The sequence below is a fragment of the Pipra filicauda genome, unplaced genomic scaffold (genome assembly GCF_003945595.2).
Source record: "Pipra filicauda isolate LSUMZ 115617 unplaced genomic scaffold, ASM394559v2 scaffold3_size10097308_pilon, whole genome shotgun sequence".
NCBI classification, from domain to species: domain Eukaryota; kingdom Metazoa; phylum Chordata; class Aves; order Passeriformes; family Pipridae; genus Pipra; species Pipra filicauda.
In genome coordinates, this window is record NW_024104532.1 from 452,304 (window position 1) to 468,521 (window position 16,218).

The 16,218-nt window shown below is 45.6% G+C and overlaps 1 protein-coding gene and 1 long non-coding RNA gene across 2 annotated transcripts in view; one reads left to right on the top strand and one right to left on the bottom strand.

Moving 5' to 3' along the window:
• GALNT10 (polypeptide N-acetylgalactosaminyltransferase 10) overlaps window positions 1-12,426 on the top strand; it is an 82,317-nt gene extending 69,891 nt beyond the window's left edge. Inside the window, exons 8-12 of the mRNA XM_027718603.2 lie at window positions 1,517-1,624; window positions 3,431-3,652; window positions 4,495-4,611; window positions 6,335-6,484; window positions 7,235-12,426. Coding sequence (XP_027574404.1) covers window positions 1,517-1,624; window positions 3,431-3,652; window positions 4,495-4,611; window positions 6,335-6,484; window positions 7,235-7,402 — 765 coding nt within the window. The 3' untranslated portion in view covers window positions 7,403-12,426. The remainder of the gene's footprint in view (window positions 1-1,516; window positions 1,625-3,430; window positions 3,653-4,494; window positions 4,612-6,334; window positions 6,485-7,234) is intronic.
• Window positions 12,427-15,022: 2,596 nt separating this feature from the next.
• LOC113986628 lies at window positions 15,023-16,076 on the bottom strand. Its single transcript, XR_005564998.1, has 2 exons — window positions 15,690-16,076; window positions 15,023-15,557 (listed from the first exon to the last, which is right to left on the bottom strand). It is a non-coding gene; the product is annotated as an uncharacterized LOC113986628 (long non-coding RNA).
• Between the last annotated feature and the right edge of the window lie 142 nt (window positions 16,077-16,218).

The window sequence follows — 16,218 nt, forward strand, 5'->3', positions numbered from 1 at the left end:
CAGCTGCAGAATAAGAAGGATTTCTAATTCCATGAGAAACTTCACAGAAGCTGAGTGCTAGTTTCTTTTTTCATCTCTTCCATACCAGCCTCTCAAGACACAGCAGGGACAAAAGGAATGAAATCCTGTAGCAGGAGTGTTTGTCAACTTTCTTCTTGTCTCTCTCGCCATAACGACGTGTAATTAAATACCCTGAACTTTAGAAGTTGCCTGTGAAAAATATTCCTCTAACTGAGAGCAACCAACCTCCATTAAGTTATACACAGTCAGCAAATGACTGTAATTATTAGGGCCAGCAGACAGAGCTAAAACTCCAGAGGACTTCAGTGTCAGAGCTAATAATTATGCAGCAGCCTTGGCCAAATATTTCTCTTCTGAGCTAAGTATTTAATATTGTCACTGTAGAATATTAATGGAATTGCCTGCAATGTGTGAAGCTGTTGACTAAGCTCGTTGTACAGTGAACTGCTGTGGCTCAAATTAGCCACAGTTGAACAGGGGGATCAAGAGCACTGCAGCACCAGCCTAAACACTGCAGCCCTCGGGGCACTGCCATCGGATCTGGGGACAAACTGCAGGGCAAGGCAGTGCCGTGCTTCAGGAATTCAGAAAGTCATTTGTTTGGCATTCTGAAGGGTACTTTTTCTTTAAGTCTTTTTGTGAAGCATATGAATATGTTTCTTAAACCTAATGAAGGAGATTGGCTGGTTCAGGAAACATCTTTTGTCTCACTCGGACAAAATTTTTACATCTGTGCTATAAATAAGGAATAAAAGAATGTTGTTGCAGAGTGCTGGCACAGAGTCAAATCTTCCCAGATGGGGAAGGAAGCTTCTGGGCCTAATCTAGACATTAACCAAGCATCAAGGTAGTCATCTCCAACTACAGTGTGCTCTAGTGACTTCCTGAGGGCTTTTTTAAAGCTATTTATGTGTTACCAGGCAGAGATTTCCAGTTAATTGTAAGGCTGTAAAAGCAATGAGTGAATGTCAGCAATGAAACCATACGAGAGCAGTGATATAACCACGGGAAAAAGTAGCAGTTTCTTCTGATTTCTGGCACTTGAACAGGCTCATGAATTCCCTGGAGCCTTTTGCATAACACATGACCACCTGTACTACATAGATGGCCTCCCTTTTACAGCATCGTTACACAACCTACACCCAGGGTTTTTATGGCAGCCCAGTTTAACTGTTGTGGTTACTATGGCTGTAATAATGTATATCAGTTTAAAGTGAGGTGTGTGCTGTTCTCTGGGTGCTCGGAGTTTTTTCCCCTGTTCTTTTCTGTGAAGAAGGCTTGATAGCACTTGTGCTAAATCAAGGCTTGCTGCATGGCTCTAAGCGGGTAGTTATAGGATTTGAGACTAAGGCAAGGAGGGGAGGGGATTTGGGAAGAGTGTACTTTAATGTAAAAATCTGGGTTAAGCTTCTTCAGTACTTGGAAGCCTTTTTTTTTTTCTTCTTCAGTCTTCTCCATAAACCAAGATTGAATCTCTTTCTCTGCTGTTCCACAGGTATGGATGTGTGGAGGTCGCATGGAGGACATCCCTTGCTCTAGGGTTGGTCATATCTACAGGAAATATGTTCCATACAAGGTTCCCACAGGAGTTAGCCTGGCAAGAGTAAGTGGTAGTGGCATTCCCCACTACAGATGTCTGACTGCAACGTGACCATGCTGTTGTCTCCTCTGACCCCTCAATGGAGAGGCAAATATAGGCTTTGTGGTCTGTAAGTTGCACTTGTACAGTGCAAGTTGAGCAGTTTTGCAGTGGTGGACGTGTAGCACAAAGGGAAGAGAGCCTGGGGAGCTGCAAGACGTGTGCTGACAGCTGACAAAGGCTACTGCTGGGTGCTGGGAAGGGACTCTGTGATCAGGCACTGGCTATAAAAACAAGATATGGCTTTATTTGTATAATACTTCAGTCATTTTATAGCTGTGCTCTCCAAGAGCAGCAGGCTTCAGCGTGGTGATTGCGTTTTGGTGATTGAAAGACCTCTCAACTTCAAGCATCACAGACCACTGAATGGGCAAGCTGTAATTTTCCACAATGGAATGTTCACTGCCATCTTATTTCTTAATCTAGTGTAGCCCAAAGAGGAAAGAGCTTTCGCCTATCATGCACTGGGTTTCTCCAGTTAATTTTTAAATTGAGAAGGGACTACATTGCCCTCTGGTGGGAGAAAAAAATCATAGAAGCAGGAAGGCTACAAAACTAAAAACCACAAAAAGGTGCCCTGCTGTTCTGTAGTTTATGGCTTGCACAGTGTTAAAATGCTTCCCAGTTTAATAGCACGACCCTGGTTATAGATTTGGATTTACTCCTCAGCCCAGCAAAGACCTGTCAGAGCGATAGAGCGCTCTCCTGTCTGTGCCATCTCTTCAGGAAGGAGCTGTATTTCTTTTGATTCAGTATTTGGCGCTCGTGAACTCCCACAGTGCTTGAAGGAGATGGCAGACAGGTGTAGCCAAGGCTGTTTCTTGGCATCTAAGATCATTTAGTCACCTTGAGATAAACACCTGCTCTTGTTTGGAGGCTGCATTCGGGGCAGGGTCAGCACACTGCTCACTCTTAGCATCCTAATTTTTTTGGTAGTAAACGATCACTGCAGGACTGACCAGCTTCATGCAAGGTGGGCAGGGCAGTGCTGCTGGGTCACTGGAGTCACAACTGCACATGGCAAGTCTTGGCACCAAGAATGTGCCTGATGTTGCCAGAGAACAGTCCAAGATCCAGCAGTCTCGAGGGTGCTGTGACAAGCAGGTTGTCTCGAGAGGGTGGTGTTTATTGCTGTCTTGGAATTGCACAGTGGATTAAGCTTTTCAGTAATACATGAAATGTACTCCTGCCAGGAGGTAAACCCTTTGCTTCTGTTCTGAAGGGTCATCACCTGAAAGTTCCATATTCCTTAGGTATGTTAGAGGTTTACCCAAGAAAATGGAAAAATAGTGCTAAGAAAGAGTATTGTGAACTGAAGCTTTCCAGAAGGGAGTACTGCAAATCCCATTTCTAGATGGATATAAAAGATGCAATAAGAAGGATTTAAGAAAGCAGCTTTTTGTCAGAGACCTTTGAATGTCCAGTGGTATTTACCAGCATCATGTTCTGACTAGTTTCTTTACAGAAAAAAAAGGAAAAAACCCAACTTTTGATTAATGTTGTTTTTCTTAGCCATAAGGAACTAGATATAATGGCCAAGTGCCAGGATTCTTTTGACCTCAACTGAAAATATCTTTCTGAAAGTCCCTTGGAACTAGAGAATAATAAAAATAATCTTTGTCCTGAAGCTGGAGAGAAAGAGTGGATGTGAATGAAAATCCTTTCTGAGCGAAAACATGCGAGCTGCTCTGAATGCTAATGTCAGTGGTTTGTGCAGTGCTCTCAGGTGGTTTTCCTTCTCGTTCTCACCCGTGGCTGTTGCCCACACAGAACCTGAAGCGGGTGGCTGAGGTGTGGATGGACGAGTACGCCGAGTACATTTACCAGCGCAGACCAGAGTACCGGCACCTCTCCGCGGGGGACGTCGCGGCCCAGAAGGAGCTTCGCAACAACCTCAACTGCAAAAGCTTCAAGTGGTTCATGAGCGAGGTCGCCTGGGACTTGCCAAAGTTCTACCCACCGGTGGAGCCTCCAGCAGCCGCCTGGGGAGAGGCAAGTTTGTGCTCTGACGTCTGCGATGGGCAAACAGGCTGTGGTTTGGTTTTGTAAGGTCGCCCGTGTGCTCCGGTACTGGGTTGCTGTGAGTAAGGTGCAAGCGAGTATTTCAAGATCTGCTTGATATGTTTCAAAGCCCAGAACTCCTCTACCATTGCAGTGGCCTGATCAAAGCAGGCAGTTGGGCAGGCAGCTGCTTCTATTAATGCACAGCTACAACAAGAACAGAGACTTGGCTTGTTCTGCACGCTGTGTATTTAGTAGGAATCAGAACATGCCAAAGAGAGGACTAGGAAGAGGAGGCAGCTGAGCAATAATATTTCCAAAGGGCCTCACAACTATGTTGAGCTACTTTGCTCCTTAGCTTCCCCACCTGAAAGCCAGAAAACCCATCCCTGTTTTTGAAAGTTGGCTGTGTTCTGGTTAAAAAATGACCCCAGGAGTGAAGTCGTGGATTGCTACACACAACTGTGGCAGACAGTGTTTCTGATAAGGTCAAGAGGAGATGAGCCCTGGTGCTGTTTGTCAAGGCCAAGGCCTAATGAGCATTTCTGAGACCACAGTGTGGGTGAGGAGGATGCACCATCACAACATCACGGTGGGCTCTGCAGTCCTGTGGGTTTTGCTGTGAGATGGAGGTTATGGTACAGCTAGCAATGGGTCCTATTTTGAGTTTTGTGCTTTCTTTCAGCTGTTACCTGCCAGCTCAGACACACAGTTAAGTGAGGAATCTTAAAAATTGTCTCCCTACAAATATTGCTGCTATTTGAGGCAATTTGAGCCTTCTTTCCTGTCACCTGGTAGGAGTAGGAGATTCAGTGACTAATTTACTGTTTCAGATACGCAATGTAGGAACTGGACTGTGTGTGGATACTAAGCATGGAGCCCTGGGATCCCCACTGAGGCTGGAAAACTGCGTGAAGGACAGAGGAGAAGCAGCATGGAACAACGTGCAGGTAACAATCCGTCTGATAAATCATCGGCCCCTAAATTTGGGGATGGACAAGTTACAAGAACCAGTGTTTAAGGAAGGCCATTGCAGAGCTGTCAGGTGCACCCCAAAGCTCACATGCTAATTGCACTTGATGAGCTGGTAGCAGGATGTGGCTTGTGCTTGTGGCAGGGTCTGGAGCCTGGCAGACTCTGAGCAGAGCTTTTACCTCTGCTTTGAAGTTCTCAGAGCGAACAAAAGAAATCACAAGGAAACAATATGCCAAAACAATAAACCAGTAACAAGGCAGCTGTAATATGTAACAAAGTGAATATTAACTTCAAAGGTTGTGCTGAAAGAAGTGATAGAGGAGCATCATGCATATTAATGAACCTGCAGGAGCATTCAATAAGCGCTCACTATCATCCTCCTGACAGGAGGCAAATGCATTATAAACACGCAACCATTGCTGGAGAGAGATGATACCAGCCGGGTTATAGATTCACCCTCTCAACATATAAGGTGCCAGAAACGACAGCTTTATTGTAACAGAAGGGAGGAAAATATTAGTTTGTCTAAACTGTAGCAGATGAGCTGAGAAAAGATCAAGAAAACAATGCCTCTATTACAGAGCCATGCATAACTCTTCAGGGAATGGCTTCAGTAGTAGGAGACAGAGGGTTGTTGCATATCAATTTTGATTCATGAAAAATAGAAACAAAACCAATTTACTCAGGCACAGTCCAAAACTAAACCCCTGTGTCAGGAGGATCTTGAAAATTAACATTGGCTTTTGTTTAGGAAGAGAATGTTGCTTGAACTTCTGTGGAGTGTTGAGCCTAAATGATTGTAGTAATTTCTCTCTCAAGAGGGGATTAAAAGAGAGGCAGGAAGAAAGTGGCTTCTGTGTGCAAAAGTTTTTAGCCACACTGGTTCTGCTAGCAGCACCCTGATCATTACTAGTCTTTCTTACTGCCCCATGAGATATCTCTGAAGAGAGAACCATTCCTCCACGTGCCTCCAAAGGAGCCCACAGAACACCCCTTCTCCTTAGGGGCTGAGATGGAGGAGTGCTGGCTGTAGCCCTGCAGAACCACACTGGCTAGTGCTGGTCACAGAGGACGCTTTTATCAAGGCCACAGAATTGCCAGGCATAGGTTGTGCCCCATTTCTAGAGCTAAACCCCTTTCTCTGCTTGTCTGTACTGTCCATCCCTTCATTTCACCTGAGAACACTGAGAGTTCATTGCAGGGTCAGTAGAGGAAAGTGCCAGGAAGCATTGCCCACGTGTTTGCCCTTCTGACACTCCTGTGGGGTGGGAAGCTGTGGGCTCCTGGTCTCTTGTCCCAGAAGGTGTGGGACAGACTTCTCAAGGTGACTGCAGGCTGGCTGTGCAGACTCGGGTGTTTACTGCCAGCGTGAACTCAGAGCTCCTGTAGCTCTCTGCCTTTTTCGCTGGCTGTGAAGGGCTGTAATTGGTCAGCTGCTCATTTAATCCTTGATGTATGTCTGCATTGCAGAGACACCCAGGCTGACCAGCATGGCTGGCTGCAGCAGCACAGGCTGTGGCAGCTGGTACAGACTCCCCTGGTCTGCTTGTCCCCAGAGGTGGGAGTAGTTTTTCTGTAGAAGATACTGTCCTTTCCCTGAAGTCACCTCCACCCTGTGGGGACAGAGAACAGCCTCCTGCTGGTGAAAACATCACGCCCAAGTACCAGCCACCCTGAGGGTCCTGTTTGTCCTGGCAGGTGTTCACCTTCAGCTGGAGAGAGGACATCCGTCCCGGGGATCCTCAGCACACCAAGAAGTTTTGTTTCGATGCCATTTCCCACAGCAGCCCTGTGACCCTCTATGACTGTCATGGAATGAAGGGGAACCAGCTCTGGAGATACCGAAAAGTGAGTCTGTGTGTGTGGGCGTATTCGTATTCTCTTCTAAGGTGTCAAATTGCCTGTAGGCACTTAAATTTCTTAAAATGTCACCACTCATGTTTTATTCCTTCTCTCCACGTAGCTTCGATAAGAGAATCTGCAGACAATCTGTTGTCATTGTGCCATTAATTACCTTTGATTAGAAAGAGGTCACTCCCCCATTCCACTGGTTAGAAAGGTGAGGACTCCAGGGCTCCTGAGCAGAAGGGACATTCTCTGCAGTGTGTCCACAGCTGGCACTGAGGTGATGCAACACCTTTGCAAAACCTGTTTGCAAAGAGGTGTTCTGAGAGTTGGTTTGTTCTGGAAAATCGTGCCAAAAGTAGATAAGGATTTATTCATCCTCCTACTAAAGCAACTAAGCTATTGTGGGCAACAGGAAAGTAAATTCTTGTCTCAGTGCCCGATCCTAGTCCTTGCAGTCTGCTGGCACAGCGCCCCAGAGTGATGCAGCAGGATGTCAGCCTGGAGAGCCTGTGGCTTCAGGGACAGCTTTAGAGCTTCCCAGTGCAGGTGTGAGGATTGGGCTGGATTCTGTTGCAAGGGTTGGGAATGAACTCAGACACTTGCCAACCATGCAGGTGTGGAGCAACTCTGGATACACCCAAATGACACAGTAGCTTGCCTTGGTTTTTAAAACTTCTTTCTGTTGGTTTTAAAACAGCTTTTTTTTTTTTTTTCTGCTTGGCAACCTCACATCAAATTTCTCTTCTCCAGGACAAGACTCTCTACCATCCAGTCAGCAGCAGCTGTATGGACTGCAGTGAGAGTGATCGAAAAATCTTTATGAATAGCTGCAATCCTTCATCTCCAACACAGCAGTGGATATTTGAACACACAAACTCAACCATCCTGGAAAAATTTAACAGAAATCTTGATCTTTAAAAGACTGAGAAAATATATATATATATTTTACAATTATAGTTTTTACTGGGGAGGGTTACAAAAAATTTTTTTAAGAATACTTTTTTTTAAACATTTAATGAAGGTAAAAGGGAGAATCTCAGGAGAAGGTTAACGAGCAGGCCAGTCTTTATTGTGAAGATGCTGCATCCTTCTCTTCTGGGGATGGTGGAATTTTAAAGGCTTTGCCAGAGCCAATTCTGTGCTGAGACTGAACAGAAACTCTGTTTTTAGAGGAGTCTGAATGTGATTCAAATGGATTTTTTTTTCCTTTGTTTTGTTGTATTTCCCACCTGGGTCTTGTGTTAAATGATTTTGTTATCCAGGACCCTCCAGGACTTTTTGTAGCTGCTATACCACCCGCTGAAGTGTTCCCACAGCTTTATCTTCCAAATGCCATATAAGTAAAATCCTGATACAGGATTTAAGCCTCCTATGAAAAAAAAAGAAAAAGCCCATCAGTGGAAAATGAAATGCATATTTTTTTGCCCTGGACCAAATATATTTCAAACAGGTTGACATTATTATTTTCCAAATCATAGCTCTGATGAAGGAATGAGCTCTAGTGGAAGTGCAGCCAAGTGTTGGGAATATGGCTGTAGTTATTAGCAATGAGAAATCTGTGTTTCTGGTCCATTCACTTTGCAGTCAGTTTGTCACTCACTGTTGAATCTTCAAGGTGAAAGATTAGCGGAGGGTTTTTTAAGTGAGCACAGTTCTTACAGGTGAGGACTTTTGCTAAGAGCCTTTGGATATCAGGTTCCAAATTTGCTTCTTATTCATAATCCTTTTAGCACAGACACCTCCAGGGTTTCTCAGAGTTAAATCTACTACGTGCAGGCAACTTCCATTCACAGTTGGTGTGAGCAGATTAATCCAGGATAATCAATTCAGGGCTCAGATTAGCCATTGGTCTTTATCCATTTGTTCATCAGTCTGTAATTTGTTGAGTCCTGTGGTCAGTAGTGTTCTAGGCTTGTGGGAATGTGCTGTTAATCTCTCCTCATGTCCCAACATCCACGGCGCTGTACAGTTTACTGTGACTGGAGATCTGTTTGCTTATGCAGAGATGTGGGATTGATGGACCCATTTTACTGGTACCCTCTCCCTTGTGCAGTCAGTGAGCAGTACAAGGTGTTAATCCTTCTGTTTTGGCTGTGGGACCTGCCAGACCATGAACCAGGATGGTCTCATCCTAGAAGCTGGAATGTACTGATACTAAAAGATGAATGCAAACTAGGGCACAACTGTCTGCCCCTTGAACTCTCTATTGTGATGTGCTGACAATGGATCAAAATCATCTCCCCCTCTCTCATCCTCACAGCTGAGGCCATGTCTAGCCTCTTTTGCCATCTTACCTGGTCCATGCAGTCATGGAGCATGGGAAACATTGGGTGCTGCATTGCAGCTGGGACCAGGCTGCCAAAATGTGTTGGTGTCTAATGTTTTGAGAGTGAAGAAAAGAAAAAAAGCTCTAGGTTTTCCTTGTGACGGTTCTGCAGCAGTATTGTATGGAAGTGAGACCAGCATCAAGCAGAGTTGACATCTTATGTTCTCAGTTACTACAGTATGTCTGTCATTAGGATCCCTTTTCATTTCTGTGGGAGACAGAGTCACCTTCCAGCGCTTTGTGTCTGGCTGCTGCTTTCCTTAAGTTATTAATGCTCTCATTAGTCTAGTAGTGCTGACTGTGGAGCACTAGATGGCCTGACTAGATGTCTTTATGAATGTTTTAATACCTGTGGAACAAGAAGCTGCTTGTCCATGAACAGTGATAGTTTTTTATAATTGGGACACAATCAGCAGATTCTATAAATGGACTGTAGGTTGTTCTGCTTGCAGGTTGCAACTTTGTGTGTCTTAGTTTTCTAATGAGAGGAATAGCTTCTGTTTCTAAAATGCATGGCTTGCTTTGTACTTGGGCTCACCTTGTGAGCCTGCTTGGCTCACGGGATGCTTCAGAGAGAACTGCAGTAATGAACAGGTCTTTTACCACTTGGAGATCTTAATTTGGAGATAAAGGTCAGCTCTTAGTAATTTGCACCAAAACATTAGGTAGTAGTTGAGGCAATTCCAGTTTGACAACCTACCACCAGTACACAGAAACTGGAGCTTTAGTGTGAGTGGTTTTACCAGCTCCTTCTTAGTGTGGTTTATCTGTTTGCTGAAGGTTTGGTATCTGAGTGTGATAAGTGCCTCACAAATTCTGTACATTTCTGACTAGCTCGCTGGGCTTTGAACTATTAATTTATTTGCATCAATTATACTTTTCAATACCCTAGAGGCTTTGCTGACTAATGCAAAGACTTAATATAGCCAACCATCCACTGATTGAGAAATAGAAGCTGTATTTCATCATCTGCATCTTTAACTGAGCCTTTGCTGGGCAATCTGGTTAATTATTCCAATTAATTCTGGTTATTTGTAAGCAAAATTGCTAAAGCATGAATACATAAGCAAATCTTCACATCCGCATGTGAGTCGAGACTGGAGATTAAATACCAGTGATTATCTAATGCAAAATAAATGTTTTCATATTTTTCCCCAAAAAAGTATCGAAACACCCCTCTTTTTATGTCTGCATAAGTTCTGCTGCTTTTAAGTATCAGAATCCGAGACAACAGAGGGATCCCTGGGTGTGTGTTGCGTTGCATAAAAATACTTTGATTTGCTCTTGAAGCTGTTGTTGATCTCTACTGGTGCTAATCTCTAAGGCTTACAGACAGTAAATAGGTTTGGGGCTCTCGTGTGCAAGGTGTCTTTTCTCATACCTGGGAAATTAACTTCCTTTTCCACACCACAAGAGAAGAATGTGGGAGCCTCCCCGAAAGGGGAATACAGCGTCATTAAAATAAAGATGTGCCTTTTTAAATGTAAATGTACAGCAAATGCTTAAACTTGAACCATTTCCTAGTGCCTTGCTGGACAAGAGAGCAGAGGGGAAGGAGTTGGGAGATAAGGATGTAAGAGAAAGCTTGACTTGTGCAGTGTTTGTGTGTGTTTTTTTAAAATGTCTGACTTTCAGTGCAAAATTTGTGTGAACGACAGTAATTCAGAAGCTCCTGGGTTTCCTCTGTTAAATCAGTATCGTTAATGACTCGAGGGGATGTTGTCAGTCCTAATAGGAAGACTTAGAAAGGATGGCTGCTTCCTCTTGGCACGCTGTAGCAACTGGAGCTAAGCTGGAGGATGTCTTGGGTTACCTGTTGGATGTTTCACCTCATGGTGAAGGCTCATGATTTCACTGGCATGCAGGATCCTGCATTTTATTTTCTAAGTATGCAAATCACAAATAGTCCCAAAAGCATATAAAATCTGTAGCCAGAAGTGTCTTTCAGAAAAAGTCGATGCCTTCCATCAGTGGGAAACTTTTTAAAGGGTGTGTTAACAGCTCTAATACAGAAGTAGCAAGAAAGCAATTTCTCATCCTGACTTTCTTCCTGGTTGGTTTTACAGCAGCCTGTGCACAGGGCTTTGCTCTCCTTTACTGGAGAGTTCCAGTCAGCAAACTTTCCTCCTCCCCTGCTGCACTGAGATCTGTATACTGAGAGTCAAACAGGCACCACCAGCATTGCAAGAGCACAGTGCTCTGGGGCTGCTGCAGGGCTGTCACAGCAGCTCTGCTGGCTCACATCACCCTGGGGAGAGATCTCCTAAAAGCCATATTGGGCAATCGTGGAACTGCTGATTGAAAAGGGAGAAGATTATATTTTAAATTGTCTTTCAAAGATATGGACAGGCACTTGAATGGTTTTCAGGCAGTCAACCTGACATGCTTCTAGTCAAAATAGCCCTGGTAAAGCCATGTCTGAAACAGCCTGGCTCTGCCAGCACAAGCACTGCACGTGTACCTTGCATCCCACATCCACTCCCAACTCCCGTGGTTCATGGATAAACTGTGTGGTTTCACAGGATACACAGCAAAGGGGAGCTAGCTTGGGAGTCAGGAGCACTGAATTCTGCTCCCAGGCTCCTGTGGCCTGTTACTTGATCTTAAGCAGCGAAATTCTGTGTGCTGCAATTTCCCAGCTTGTGTGGGATTTACCTTTAAGTGCTTTATTTTCTGACCTAATGAGTGTTGAGTCCAGATTTTAAATCAAGCTGCAAGTCCTCACCTGGTTCAAGTGGAGAGGAGAGATGCAATGGGTGGAGAATGGGAAATGAGACCCGAAATTTCCATCGGCATTCAACACAGACTTGTCAACTCATTTCATATTCCTCATTAACCGTTCAGATTGATTTATTGACATCATAAATTTAAAGTGTAACTGAAATAAACTCTCAAGTCCTGCTCCAATTGCTCCTTAGTAGTGCCACACTTTAGCTTGGAGGTCTGTGTGGAACTAGGCAATGATAGATTATGGAAAACCTAAGAAAAAGCCTATGACTGTTTTTGACTCTGCTAGCTGAGTACACTCCTTTACTTTCTGCATTTTGAGCTTTCTTGTTGCTTCTGTATATTCAAAAGACTTCAGTGATTCCAGCAGATGTGAGGGATTTGGGAGTTTTATATAAAGCCACTGGATCTATGTGGTCTTAACTATGCTAGTTCAACTCTAGTTGAAAAAAGTCCTAATCCCAATTAGTGAGCAAGGAAATGTGAACTTCAACCACAAAACAAGATAAAAACTGGTCAAGCTACTAGCCTGAAACCTTAGCCCTTATGATAACAACAACAAATAGCTTTAGCCTCTAGGGTGGAGAAGGGAATTGGTTTCAAAATGCATTCTCCAGGATCTCAGTGATTAGGTCTAAGTTTGTCTGTTCCTTGTACTGCATGCATTTTCTCTGTAAAACTGGATGGTGCCTCTTGAATCAGTGTGTATTTATTTTGTGCATATTAGGACCAACAGCCTAATATCTGGGGGTGGTAAAGGACTTGTAGCACTTTAATGTAGTAGCTTTCATAAATTGGAAATCATTGATAGAATGCCTAGTGTTTTTAAAGTTGAATGGACTTCCTTTTATAATATATTTAAAATAAATTTTTAATGTGTTTTCTGAAATCTGTGTGCGCAGACGTGACTGTCCCTGCCTGTTTTGCTCCAGTGATGTGTTTCTCTTCTCTCTATTTATAAGCTCAGTTATCCCTGGTCGGGTGTTTCCCCAACACAGGCTTCCTGCTGTGCCACACACTGGTGTCCTCCAGCCCCCTTGGGAAGCATCCTTCCTGGCTGCCCTTTGCATTGGGAATAGAGCACAGGATTTGCTGTGTGTACACACGAACAGCCAAGGAGCTCATGCCCGAGTGCTGTGTTGGGTGTACAAGGAGGCTCAGGCAGCCAGGGGCAGCTCTGTGTCTGCCTCTCACAGCTGCTTCCCAGCAGCTCTGAAACCGATGGGAACAATCCATCATGTCCCAGAACTACAGCCCAGCAGGGGATCCTGCAGCACCTCAGCTCAGAGCTGAAGGAAGAGCAAGTGGCAGCCACGAGAGGAGGAGACATGAGGAGAAATATAAGATGTGGACAAAGCTGGAGTGGACAAAGCTGGAGGAGACGTGGAGGAGACATGTTCATGCAAGTAGGTGCCCAGGGGTACTGTCCTGGATGGACCATGGCTGTGCTGGATGATTTGTGCCCAGGTAGAACCTGTACCCCTGAGGGATAGTTGCCATGGACAGTACTTGGTAGGGCACACTGGGAAGCACAGAGGAGTGGAGAAAACCCAGCTGTCATTGTCCTTTCTGTGCCTGTCTGCCTTGGGAGTGACTGCTGGGAGATCCATCCCACACCTTGGTTTGCAGGGCTTTAACAGCTCAGGGCCCTGTTTGTGTTCTGATCTCCATGTGGGGAGAGCGGGCTTGGCCCAAGACAAGGGAAGTTTCTCAGCATTGCTCATGTTCCCACTAGGACCCTCAGTGCTTTCTACTGTCACCACTTCATTTCTTCAGCAGCCTTCTCAGCACTCCTTTTTACTTAACTCCTTTGGGTGAAAAACAGTGGGAAAAACGGATGGGAGACAAGCAATGAAATGTGTGAAGATCTACGTGTGGGGAAAATGAGCCTGTGTGAGGGAAAGGAAAGGCTCTTTCTGGGGGGACCAGCAGATAACTGCAAGGTTAACTGTTTCCCCCGGGAAGGCTGTGCTGTGATTCTTGGCCATGGGAACGTTGCCCAGGGTGAGTATGTGCCAAAAGCTGTGACAGTTTAAGCATTTTAGCAGGTTCAATATGTGCCACCCTAGAAAAGTGCTGAGGAGAGTGGGAGTCCAGGGAAAGGTGCCAGGGCAGTGCTTCCATTGGCCCTCAAGGTGCCGAGAAAGGAAATGGTCTGATTTCTGACTGGGAGTACAAAAAAATTTTAAAAAGGCAGCTTCCCAGGGCATCTCCAGCAGCACAGACCGTTTGGAGAGAAGCATTTCTGTCCCAAGCTCCCCGAATGGCTCCATTAAAACAGTAAGTTCCACATGACAGCTACACCACGGACTTATCTTTAGAGAGTAGTGCTGCTCCAGGTGAGATTTACAGGCTAGTGCAGGTTCCCCTAATTTGATTAGAGGGTGACTGGGATGGGCAGGCCATTACCGCTTCAGAGGCACTAAAGCTGCCTGGGTGCTGATGGGTTTATGAAACATTGTTTCTCACTTCATTGCAGCTCCCACAAAGAATTATTGGATCAGGTTAGTGATAGATACCCAATAAAGAATGTCTCTATGAGGCAGTTTATTTCACAGCAAGCTTGTTCCGGACTAGCAGACTGTGAAATCTGGAGGTTCCCATGAGGATAAATACGCTGAAATAAACTGCAATTATAAAAACACCTCCATGCACTTTTTTTTTTTTATTTTGAAAGACTGTAAAAAGGTGTCATGGTGTTAGCCTGAGAAGGGAGGTAATTAACATTGAATTAGCAAAGAGACAAAACCAGGGTTTTTCCTTCTACTGGGGATTGCAAAACGACTTAAAATCTTTTCATTTGCAGGGATGAGAGGTTGCAGCCCAAGAAGAAATACAATCTGATGGTCAGTACCAACCTGTTCTGGCACTTATGGTGCCTGTTTCTCCAGCCATTCCTGATTGCCACAGGATAGTCCAGGGACCACCTGCAGAATCTTGTCCCCATGGGGACAGGAGGAAGTCCCACCTGTTATGGTCATGTTCCCTTTTATCTCGTGTGCTCCTATTATCACCTGTCCCTACAGTCTGTGTTTACAGCTGAGTGTCAAGATAGTCCTTCTGCAAGATTTCCTCAGCCTGCCATTTGATCTTTATTGGTAATGTTAAGATAAACCTGGAAAGCTTGGTATCAGGAGGTCCAAGATCACTCTCAGCCTTTTGTGTTTACTCTTTCCCCAAAACAAGGGAATATCTATCTGGTTTTGCCAGGAGGATATTAACTCAGGCAGGCAGATCCCAAGCAGTTTGGCCTGGGGCTTTTATAAGCAGTGGCCTTTTGCTTATTTAAATCACTTTGCTCTTCACTAACTGCTTGTTGGTCTGTGGGTAAATTAATTTGTTTTCATCAGCTTCCCTTGAGAACTGCCAGCTCCTGGGAGCCTGTCCCCAGGAGGGTGCACTGTGGTTCCCTACCAGTCACATGGACAAACAGAAACTACCAGTTGCCTGAGGGCACCAGCAGTAAAAGCAAAGACAAGAGGCAGAACTGTTGAGGAGTATTAAGTCCCTCCCCTCCACATTTATTCTGAGACATGTTTGGCAGTGTAAAGAATGCCTAGAAAATATAGATTTTGGCTTTTCTCAATTGTCTTGTGCAGAACAGGTTGCAAGGTGCCTGTCAGTGTTACTGTGGGGCAGCCTGAGCAGATGACCAAGGGCTTTAAGGAGTCTTTCTTGCAAAGGTATTTTGTGTGTGTGATTCAGCACAGTTCACCCGGTGCTCAGGCACATTGTTCCACGGGCAGGATTTCAGACTGAAGTAATTTTAGTCTACAGAACCTTTCTTCTGCTTGTGCAGAGTCTTTTCTTGAGGAGGATGAAATCCTTTTCCCTTTATTGCTGCTCACGCGCCTCTGACAATGGGATTTGCTGTCTGGTATTACAGAGGTTGTGGCGTTTCCAGAAGGTACATCTTTTCTTCACAGATCAGATTCCTCCTCCCCACACACACACTTCTCTTCCCCCTTTCTTCCCCCTTTTTTACTTTTTTGGGTTTGTGGGGTTTTTTGGGGTTTTTTCCTGCAGATGAAAGAAATGTGAAGCTTAAAGTCACATTGCTTTGGGAAACTCTTTCCAGGTCCCATCCTCTCACTATCCCTGCCTTGTAATCGGGGGGAGGAGGGGGAAGAAGGGAAAACATACATTTCTTACAATATATAATCTTGTAATATAAAAAAATTATATTTCAGCCAGGAACTCTTGCCTACATGACGCTGTATCCAAGAACAGGCATTTGCGGCTGTGCCGACCTGAGCTGTGTCCCAGGGCCGCAGGTTCAGGTCTGTCACAGGTTCGGCTGTTCCAGGAGCGGTTCCGGCTCAGCCCCGGCCGGCTGGAGGAACCCGCAGTCCCGTGGCTGGGCGCGGGAGTCCCGTGCGGTTCTGCGGAGCAGGGGACGCCCGAATGCCGGCGGGGCCGGGACGCTTCCCTTCTCGTCCCGCAGGGCCCAGTCCGGCCCGACGGGAGCCACCGGGTCCCCCCAGGGCCGGGGGGGCCGGACCCGGACCCACCGCTCCCTCCGCGCCCCTCACGGCGACCTTCCGGCCGCGGGGGCGGGGCGGTGGCGGCTGACGGGCAGCTCCTCCGCCCAATGGGCGCGCGGAGCGGCGCGGGGCGCCCCGCCCCTCTGTGCGCCCCGCCCAATGGGAGCGGCGCCTGCGAGCCGGGGGGCGGGACTTCC